Below are 11,522 nucleotides of genomic sequence, written 5' to 3' on the forward strand. Positions count from 1 at the left end.
CTCCTTGGCATTGTGTTAACACACACCTGAAGGCTCCAGACCAGCAAACTGCCAAAACGTCTGCTTTTACAGAGGACTCTTTATTACTCTTACTGATGATCAGTTAATCAAAGGCATCTGATTAGCAGTGCCTGACTGCTACTTACCCTCTTAATTCCTATGTTAAAACCTGATGTTTTTTTATAGTACAGATTTTTTTTTCCTAAAATGTCCAGGTTGTAAAAACAAACTTTGCTTAATAATTGCTGCACAAATTAAAAGAAACAAATTTAAAGATACATTCACCTAAACAACATCATCGAGAATGTTTCCTTGTTTTTCTTATTTCGTGTAGTCATATTTAATAAAGTTTGTTTGAATTATATCTCATGTTTAACCGCTATAGAGACATCAGAGCCAGCGGCAAATTCCAGAAGAGCTGGCCGAGGCATCTCAAAATTTTCCAGCACTGAAACTGGTCGTCACAGCAGCTGATAATTGCTTCAAGCGGGCGGAAATGCTCTTGGCTGCACTTTTTTTGTGAAATTTGATTGATTGGAGCCAAAAAGCCCCAGGTGGAAGTTGTCATTTGAAGCTGGCCAGAGGACAGACTCCTCTATTTAGTTCAGCTGGTGTCAGAAGAGCTGCCCAGGACGACATCCATCAGCAATAGGGCCAAACATCTGTTAGCATGCCTTCTCCATCACTCATCTCTTTCCCAACAGTTCCAGACTTCCTGTAGATATGCATGGCCATCAGGAACTCCCAAGACCGGCACGAAACACTCTCCGCACAGCTGCTCCTCATGTAAATGTAGAATGAATGTGAAATCGAGTGTATTCAGAGTCTCTGTGGCCAAGATTCCTGCTGAGATCACAGTCAGAGATAATCTGGACACTCAGAGCAGCTGAGATGATGACAGATCTGCATTCTTCCAGCTTTAGTCAGAATTAGGAATCAGCTTTTCATCGATTTGTACTGATGTATGAGGAGAGCCATAAGGTGTTGGGAGTGTGTCTCAGTGTCTAAGCATCTGACAATCACTGTCTCCCCCTGTCTGTTTTGTTGTCTTTGTCTCCCTGTCTTTGTTCTGTGCCCACATTTATTATTTTTGGAAGTCGTTTAGAAGTTCTCCAGAGTTTATCAAATCATGTTACACAAGGGAACTCTGAGGAATTTGTCTGTACAAAGTCTACAAAGATCTGAATGCATTTCTGTCCTTTTTGACCCTTGTATACATTAATTGTTTCTTATCCACTAATGCAGCTATTTCCAGAACATTCTGTACAAGTAAAATGTTGCTTTTCATATGTGTGGGATCTGCTTATTTTCCAATCAGGAGCACTTTTTGTCCTGGAATAGGAATATCATCATCAAACATTGTGGATTTTGGTGTAGTGTGATTCATGCTGTGGACTTTTAGTATTCTGTTTGGAATTGGTATTTGGTATTGAAGGGAAAATATTAATGTTATTAATATTGTAGATATTGAATATTATAGATTTAAAATTAAATGATTAAATACTGATTTGTTAATAGCAGATTTTAATGTCAACATGACATGAAAATTCACCTATTTTTGTTAAATGTTATTGATTTTATTGTGAACATTTTCATGTTGTTTTTTTTTTATCTTATAATATTTACTGTATTTTCAAGTCGGGTCACGTTGCATTGGTGTATCAGTCACAGTTTAAGTTCAGAAATAATGTGAAATACCGATAAATTAAAACTAAGCATTTAAAAACATTACAAATGCCATAAACATGTATTGTAGTTCTCCTCACTCCACAACAAATCCTATACAGGAATGAAAAGTATAAAACAAAGAAATTAGTGCCGTTCATTATAAATAACATTAATTATAAATGCCAAGCCTTAACATATTTAATTAAAGTGTAGCTGAAACTACTGGCATATGGGAAATGTGCTATACAAATAAACCTGGGCTCACGTACCTCTCTCATTCGGCACAAATCCAAATATGTGAGCTTTGCGCATGATTTGCATGCTTGATGTTAATTGCATTATATAAGTCAAGCACATTTCAGATGATAAAAATGCTACTTGTATTCTGAAAAATTTGGTCATCAACATTTCATAAATTTCCACTGAAATGAGACTTCTCTCTGGTGAAGTATGCCGGACTTCTCCAATCATTTATTCCACTTAAACCCTGCCCCTTCCTTACAGACTCATCTGCCTTAATCCAATCAACAACCAACGGATAAAACCAAGTCCCCACCCTACATTTTTTTTTTTCTTTCAGTAATCTGTTTCTCTCAGATGTACGTCACAATACAGAAGAAAAGATCAGCCGCTACTTCAGTTTCATCACGACTTTAAATGACAATTCCTGATGTTCAAACTATCACTCTGTTCTGACATGAGTTTCAATGTTCTCATATAGATATAAATATTAGGATTTTTTTTTTATTATATATAAAAAAAAAAAAATCCAAGGGTGGCAGCTTTTCTGGCCTTTGGACTGTGCTCACACATACACAAGGTTGCTCAACCCCAAACATCTCTAAGCAGCTGCAGGTGCCTCAGCATGGGGTATGAGACAGTGGGAAGATCCTGGGATTTTTCAAACATCTGTTGAGCACACACACACACATTAAAGGGTTAGTTCACCCAAAAATGAAAATTAGGCTGTGTTTTACTCACCCCCGAGGCATCCTAGGTGTATATGACTTTCTTCTTTCAGACGAATCCAGTCAGAGTTATATAAAAAAATTGTCTTTGATCTTTCAAGCTGTTTAATGCCACTCAGCGGGTGTTGCATTGCTTCAGTCCAAAAGAAGTTAAATAAAAAGCGCCCATCCATAAAAAAAAGTGTCTCACACAGCTCTGGGGGGGTGAACAAAGGCCTTCTGTAGCGAATCGATGCGTTTTTGTAAGAAAAATATCCATATTCAAAACATAATAATCACTTGAATCTAGCTTGCGCTCACTGTTGTAAACAGAAGCAGTTCCGGGGGAATGACGTATGAGGTCGGTTTTATTAAACCGCTTGAAAGATCAAAGACAATTTTTAATATAACTCCGACTGGATTCGTCTGAAAGAAGAAAGTCATATGCACCTAGGATGCCTCGGGGGTGAGTGAAATGCAGCCTAATCTTCATTTTTGGGTGAACTAACCCTTTAAGGTTTGATACGGCTGACACTGCAGACTGCATTATTCTGACACTCTGAAACTGATGTGCTGTGTTTTGTGTGTTCTGTAGGAGATCTCTTCAGTGGATTTCCGCAGTAATTCCGTGTCCAGTCGGACTCCAACTCCACCTGGACGATACTCACCACACAGCCCCATCGAACGAGAGGTGCCCATTTCCCCTCGACGCAGGTACATATATATATACACATATTTGCATTGAGCAGATGCTGCTTCTCCTGTCAGATCACTCAGAAGAACAAACTTTTTTAATCAATTGACAATCTAAATAAATTTCTAATAAATTAATTTGCATATGCTAACAAACAACATACAGTATTTATTATTTTAAGGAAAGCGCCAAAATGGAAATAATTTCTGTTATTTGACATTTGATTTTACTTTATTGTTGCAGACGAGTAAATAGTTGAATAGACATTACAAAAAGTGGCTTTAGAGAACAGACAGACATAAGAAAGTTAAGTCTGGTGACATAATTAATTGCTTGCTTGTTTTTTGTTGCATTTTTAAAATCATTAGTAGCACTAAATTAGTGTATTTTAAGTAACAGCCCTGCAGTTTATTTTTAGCTTCCGCTGATAGATTTTTACATGAACATTTCTGTACAGCTGCGAGATTCTGCAGTGTGATGTCATTTTGATTCTGTTCTTTGAACACTTCTCAGAACAGATTTATTTTGGCTCTTTATGTCAGATGTCTAAATGAGTCGCAACATGGCTGGTGTCCCAACAATGTTTTTTTCCCCTTTTCTTTTCCACTTTGTCTTGCTTTCTAGAAAAAGGATTATATCATTTCTGCCCCTAATTTCTGCAACCTTCTCCCTCTTCTACACACACATGATCCCACCTCCGTTTTGCTCAACCAATAAGAAAATGTCAAAAACGAGTAGCCACACCCCTTTTCTACTCTCAACCAATAAGAGGCAGCCTGAACTCACACCTTTCAGACAGAAACTCTCAACTTTCTTATGTCTCGTCAAGACTCGACAAAGAGGTGTGTGTGTGTTTGCTGTAGATTTGGATGTGTGTGTGTGTGTGTGTGCAGTTGTCACCGTAGGCTCTGTTCTTGTTCCAACAAGAGTTGAACTAGTTGGATAGGAATTTATCTTTGTTTGCTCTTGAGGTAAGTCCAAACTACTCCGGCATCTTCCTCGAACTTACAAAGCAATGACAGGCTAGTTTGCAGGGGGAGAAGAAATATCGTAATGTGAGCCTAGCGCTGCGCTCTGTTCTCAGTGCTGTAATGTAATGATGCTGTGTCGACTGTTTTCACTGCTCCATCTGAAGCCTGTTTAGCATGTTTGTAATCATAGCTCAGCTGTGGGGGGTTAAAAATTTTTTAATGCATGTTTTGATACTTTATATCGTCTTAGCCACAATAATCTGTACATTTACAGTATTCCGATAAACATGCATCTCCACTGCAGCAGGAGGGGAACAACCGGATCCTTTGAGAAGGGGTCCACTTTGCTCCTCTATGGTATAACCTACTCTTTGGTATCAGTGGAGGCTGTGCACCCATAAAAATGTTGTTTTAGGTCCTGTGAATTGAGGTGACAACCCTGTGGGGGAACTGAGAGGTGCTGGGAGAGCTTTCAGGGGAAACTCAAACTCGCTGTCTGGTTTCAATTTGAAGCAGGTCTCATTTAACTGTCTGCATGCAGATAGTGAACATGCCATTTATTTGGAGATTTATAGTGTCTTAAATGCTTCTTTTTTTTCCAGTAATGGCTATTCCAAATGCTTCGTACTTTTCATTTTCTATCTTGGACACGTTACAGGAATGCACTTTTTGTCCTGCACACACTCAAACAGTCATGTCAGCTATGACATGCTTGCTGTCATGTGGGTTTCTGGTGACAACCACACCCAGAAACTCAGTAAAACCCTCAATCTCTGATTGTGTCATTTTCCACCTCTGTTTCACGTTGCAGTAATAAGCAATCACTTCTTGTCAGTTCGAGAGTACTGTTTGATAGTTTTGGCTATTGGTTAATCATTTCTCAGCCCATGTCATGGCCTTTGTACACAGCAGAAATCCTGATAACATTTGTTTTGACAAAAAAACTGCACCAGCAAACTATCACAAGGCCACTGCGGCAAAAAAAAGATCTGCATTCCTCATGACCAGCAGTTAAATTGGGTCAGAACAATCCAGAGCAGCAATAGCTGACGCCTTCAATTCAAAATAAAATAATTATTGTTGGTTGGTTTGTTTGTCAGTCCTGAACAAGTGCGCTCACTCAAAAAGAAAAAGCTTCACCTCACCCTGCTCTACATTTAATATGTCATGCAGTGCAATCAAACGTGGCCCATTTATGTTATACATCCACTGATGTGCAGTAAGAGTCTTTGTTTATTAAAAGTTACAAGAGCAGGCTTTGAGCTAGGGACTGCTTGTATCAAGAATCATATGAACAAATCCTGTGTCAACAAATCCTATGTGCATTACTGTTCAGAAGTTTGGGGTCAGTAAGATTTTAATTTAAAAAAAGTATCTTATTCTCACCAAGGCTGCATTTCTTTGATCAAAATTACAGTAAAACAGTAATATTGTGAAATGTTATTACAATTTTAAAATGTAATTTATTCCTGTGATTCAAAGCTGAATTTTCAGCATCATTACTCCAGTCTTCAGTGTCACATGATCCTTCAGAAATCATTCTAATATGATGATTTGCTGCTCAAGAAACATTTCAGATTATTATCAAAGGTGTGCTGCTTCATATTTTTGTGGAAATAATTTTTTCAGGGTTCTTTGATGAATATAAAGTTTAAAAGAACAGCGTTTTGTAACAAATGACTTAACTGTCTCTTTTGATCAATTTAATGTATTAATATAATGTGTAAAATAAATAAATAAATAAAAAATTACTGACTCCAATTTTAGAACAGTAGTGTATGTGTGTGGTTAAAATGTTAATTACTCTCATATGTCTGTATTTTTTCCTTTAGTCTGTATGGCAGTGGCCCAATAGGTATAAAGCAGTAATAGGATTCTTGTGTGTGAGAAAGCTCTGTGTATATGACAGTGCATAAAAATGCAGCTGTTAACCTCCCAATGGATACTACTGTAACTGCGCTCTAATCAGTTTACTGGACTTGTCATTATAAAGCACACACAGTTTCTCAAAGCCCCACTCTCGTATTCTACCTCCAATCCTTTCCTCTCCATACAAGTACTGCTAATTGTTGTGTAGAGAGTAGGGCCAACCACAGGAGTGAGGGAAGAAAATTAGAAAATAATAATATTCTGTATGATGGAAATATCACGTTTCTGAGATTTACCAGGCAGGGATGACTCGAATCCGCGTTATAGGATAGGTCTAGTAATGTAGAAAGGCTTAGTGTACGGCTAATTTTTCGATAATGTATAATACCTCATTTTATAGTAAGGACTCTATGATATACTCAAAATAATATATCAGACATTATCTAACATAAGAATTTGCCATGACAGCATAAGGCTATTCAAACATCTAATTTCATGAAGTACTTTTTACTTTTGTCTGTTATCATATCTCTTATTGTACTACAAAAGCAGGACTGATCCCTCTATAATATTACACCAGTGTGGGTATATATTTTTTAATGTAATCCAGAGATGGAGTAGAGATACACATCACTTTTAGATCATGTTTTGTTCCATGAGTGTTGTGTTTTAAAGTGGTGTCACATTTAATGAAATCTCTTTCTTTCTCTTTCAGTTCGGACTTTGCCATGCAGAGGTTTGACAGAGACTCAGAGGTGTACAAGATGATTCGGGAGAACAAAGAATCCCGCACGGCTCCTCGTCAGTCCAACACCTTCAAGATGCTGCAGGAGGTGCTGGAGGCCGATGAGAAAGGTGAGATGTGCACACGTTTTTTTTTTTCTCTTCAGTTTGTCTAACAACAAGGTTTGTAAGACAGCAGATACATTCTATGAGCAAGTTTTAAGCACACACTAGCATCTTAAAAAACATTAAACATTAAAGGTGGGCTGTGGGCACAGACTATGAGGGCGGTGGTGGAAGATAAAGGATGTTGCTCCAGGCACTGAATGTTTTGTCTTTTTGGTGTGTGATTTATATTTGTTTTCACAGAGGCCGCCATCCGGTTTCCAAGCATGCTGTCGCCAAGCCCCTCCAAGACCACGTCTTCTGTTGCTGGAGGGCAGAAATACCACACCTGTGAAAAATGCGGCACCAGTATTGTGTAAGATAAAACGGCTGAATCCCTCAGTTTCTGCACACACTCCACTGAATGTCCTCTGCATAGGCACGCTGGGATTGCATAAGAGGTTGATCCGGTAACTTGATGAATGTGTTGTGTGATGTTTAGCCTTTAAGGAATTGTCATTCTCATCATCTCTTCGCATTTAAGTCGATGATTGAGTACGATTGAGACAAAATCATCTCGGTGGTTATTCATTTGTATTATATTACCCTGTGAGAATTACACATCAACAACACCTTCATTAGGTGAGATAAACACTTGGAGGTGTGTATGTTTTGACAAACCCTTGACCAAACCAGCTGTTTCAAAACCTAGTGAGCTGCCTACCTAGACAGTCCTTTAAAGTACCTTATACGCATTCCCAACAGGAAGATTGTTCCAATAGGTACCAACTTTTGACCACAATCTAATTTACTTCAGTATTGTACCAGTTCTTCAGTAAGGCATCCCACAATGCACCTCATGAAGTTGGCTGACAGAAAGAACAGAACTAAACGGAGAAGCTCAAGTAAAAGAGAACTATGATTAGGTTTAGTCACTACACTGAGCTATTTCATAGTTTTAGATACTAATTTAGCATCATATGCATTTGCCGAGAAGGCAATCCCAGAATGTGTTGTGATGAGTGGGGGAAAAACAACATAAAAATATAATTGTACCTAATAAAAGGACATAAAGCCATCAGTTAAACACAAAACATCACAAAATCCCTCTCTGTTTGCATCAAAAATTATATTTTCATTGACAATCTTAAAAAAATGATCATGTTTTAGCAGCTGCTACCCTTATTTTCATTAGCTTCCTTCCCACTTGCTCATAAGCCGCTTAACATGGGTTCATGTGTTGAGCGCTGTGTTTGCGCACACTATATAAAAAAAAGGAAAAGTATACTTTGGGCTTTAGGAGAACCTGTTGACAGTAGTCAGTAATTAGCTTAGCAGCATGCTAACATCAGTATTAATTGGAATCAATTGTACACCAGTTCTTCCATGCATCACGTGTCGAGCGCTATTTGTGTAGCATATAAAGTTGGTGCCTGTATAGAGATTTCCAAATCAGTCACTGTAGATTCTGTTATAGTTAAGATGCTGCCTTCAAGCTGAAGTACACTACAAGACCTGCACAGATTTGAAAATGTTAGGCATCATATACCGTACTTGTCGACTTGGTTACAGAGAAAAAATGGGAATCATACACTAAACTTCATCTCAGTCTCAGACGTCCCGCCCACGGACCATTGGCTGAAAGTCTGATGCGTATAGCACGCAAAATTGGAAACACTTCCTGAGTTTCAAAGTCGTCTTCGGATTGGTTGAATTATACAGGGTTTCCGGGAGACGTGTGTGTCGCGTTCTTTAACGTTCTGTCTGGAAACAAAAATGCTGTGATGCCGAATTCCCTCATGGAAGAAGAAAGCCATCGTGTTTCCAGCTGTGACAATGAGCGCTTATCAGGATCAACTAAACGCTGGATTTTCAAAAGTGTGTGAAATATGTCAAGTTTGCGGCATAGACTCTTTAAAATATGTCCAAGAGTTTAACACAACGGTCTGTTATTGTGGGGACATTTCCACGCCCCTAAACATGACGCGGCACAATTGGTTGCTTTACCTGTCAGTCATATGCCCTCTTGGGCGGTCCTTGGCCATTCAAAGTGCCATGGTTCCCAGACCTTCTGCCGTCAGTCTGAAGTTCTGGCTACGCAAGACTAGAATAAACTTTACACTAGGCTTTCAAGTTGTTCCCGAACACAACTTAAACAGAAACATGCACTCTGTTGCTAGAAGATGCATGACAAATAAAAACAATATGTTCTCAAATATTCTTTAAATATCAAAAACGCTTGATGTCCTCCAGCTGGATGGTATCAAAGTTTGAAGAACTCATGATTTTCTGTGAAATCTGTCAACTCAGATGGCCTAAAGTCTGTAGACTGGCTCTGACTTTGGGCACCTAGTGTTGACTCCTCCGGACTGTGAATCAGGGCAAAAATCTAGGCAAAAGTTCTGTAGTGTATTCCAGCATTTAGAAGATAAAGGAGCTCATTAGGTTTTGAAACCGAGCTGTTGTGTTCAGTGACGTTCTATTTCTCCTTCCTCTTTCAGCACTCAGGCCGTGAGGATCACAGACGATCGCTTCCGTCACCCAGAGTGCTACACCTGTACAGAATGCGGGCTCAACCTAAAGATGCGCGGCCACTTCTGGGTGGAGGACAAAATGTACTGCGAGAAACACGCCAGAGAAAGATACCAGGGTCCCGGCAATAACTATCGTTCCGTCGTGTCCCCACACCACTGAGACGCCCGGTCCACCGCCCTCCTGACGCCACCTCCAACTCCTCTGGTTGGCTGCGAGCATAGAGAGGAGAAGATGGTGATGTCATTGCTACGTTGTCCAATGGGAGCCAAATTGAGCGTTTGGCGTAATGTCACTTGAAGCTTTGGGACCCAGCGCAGTTGTGTTCTCTCCTCCTGTTATTATACCCCCCTCAAATAGAGACCGTAAGCTTTGATCTATTGGATTTGGAAGGGGGCGTCTGTGTTAGTGCGTGCTATTTCTAAGTCAGCATATTACAGTTGAATTTCTACATTTGCCTGCCAGTTCCACATGTTGTATTATGCTTTGGAAACAGCTTGTTTTTCAATAGACATTTAACTTGGGTTTATCTTTAATAGTTTTTGAATTTTGAAATTTGTAGAGCTTTTCCATATACCGAGACTCAAATGGTGAGATGCATTAAGTGGGCATCAGCAGCGCTAATGCACACAGGACTGGTTTCCTTAGTGTATTTGTGTGTGAATAGTTGCAAACAGCTTCATTAATTTCAGTTTGCACTTGTTAATAAAGGGTTTAATGATTACTTGGAAGTGATTCTTAGTTTGATATATATTTCTCCCTTCATAAAAAAGAAACTATTATCCACAAGTCCTCCATCCACACAGAAGCATGCATTTAGACCTCTGCATAGTTTATTTGACATTTGTTTTGTATTAAATAAGGGATATCTAAGAAATTATGATATTTTTGTGTAAATATGTTTATTTTTCACCTTAAACTGTATGTGGACTAAGCGGAGGGTTTTGCACGCACTTGTTTGTGTTCAGGGTTGCATGTTTCATTTTGACTGTATTGTGTATTTTCGGGTGAGAGATGTTCGATCACGCTCAGATACACTACAAGAGAAAGGATTATCAGAGTGAAAAAAATTGAAAACATTTGTGGATTAACTACGTCAGATGAATCGTGAATCCTCACATTGTGTTTGTAGGGTTGCCTCTCTTTACCTTTTCCGTTTCAAATAAAAAAACTTTCTGATTATCAGTGGATATTTGAATGAATTGTGTTTTGTCTGTTTAGCTGTATTAGGCTATTCTGGTTACGTCCCATATTAATTTGCCATTTTTGTTCGATTCTTACCGAAGCAGCTTATAGTTAAGTTGAACTCTGATATTTTTCTCATTAAAAAGAGTGACACCTCAAGACTTTTGAGGTGCTTTCTATCATTCATTTCCTCACCCTGAAGCTCTTTGTTCTATTGAACACAAAAAGATGTTATGAAGAATCTGGGTAACCAGATAGTTGATGGTAACCAATGACTTCCATAGTATTTTTTCTTTTTTTTCCCCCAGAAGAAATTCGGGGTGAGTAAATTACAGAATTTTCATTTTTGGATGAACTATCCCTTTGCAGTTCACTCCATATATGGGAAACCAGAAGCTGAGAGCACGGTAGATGAACTTTACGAAGATACGACATGTTAAAAACAAATTCTTACCTGTCGACAACTGTGTACATAGCCAAATGATCTAAAAGGAATAGGAATAGAGGAGGAATTTTTTTTTTTTAAACGACTACACACAGTAATGTGCACTTTTGAAACACTGCTTCATGAAGCTTTGAAAACTGTCAATCATTTGTTTCGAAGCAGTGATTCAAAGTGCATACACAATCACATGATTTCAATAAACGAGGCTTAGTTACACCATAGCTGTTTTGGAATTCCAATGTTTGCCCCTTAGGGGCCAATGATCTATAGTTCTGTCATGACGACTCTCTGAGGGATTGGCATGGTAATGTACATGACAATGTTAATGTATTTGGTCTTGGTGGAATAGATCTGCTACGCTGCTGCTGCAGCAGAGAAAGTAC

General features: G+C 38.7%; 1 protein-coding gene across 1 annotated transcript in view; it reads left to right on the forward strand.

Annotated features, from left to right (window-relative positions):
- LOC107724143 (PDZ and LIM domain protein 2-like) overlaps positions 1-10,691 on the forward strand; it is an 86,032-nt gene extending 75,341 nt beyond the window's left edge. Inside the window, exons 8-11 of the mRNA XM_016532979.1 lie at positions 3,211-3,329; positions 6,865-7,004; positions 7,242-7,353; positions 9,479-10,691. Of these exons, the coding sequence (XP_016388465.1) occupies positions 3,211-3,329; positions 6,865-7,004; positions 7,242-7,353; positions 9,479-9,671 (564 nt within the window). The 3' untranslated portion in view covers positions 9,672-10,691. The remainder of the gene's footprint in view (positions 1-3,210; positions 3,330-6,864; positions 7,005-7,241; positions 7,354-9,478) is intronic.
- The last annotated feature ends 831 nt before the right edge of the window (positions 10,692-11,522 follow it).

The sequence above is a fragment of the Sinocyclocheilus rhinocerous genome, unplaced genomic scaffold, assembly GCF_001515625.1.
Source record: "Sinocyclocheilus rhinocerous isolate Xijiao unplaced genomic scaffold, SAMN03320098_v1.1 scaffold311, whole genome shotgun sequence".
In the NCBI taxonomy this organism is placed as follows: domain Eukaryota; kingdom Metazoa; phylum Chordata; class Actinopteri; order Cypriniformes; family Cyprinidae; genus Sinocyclocheilus; species Sinocyclocheilus rhinocerous.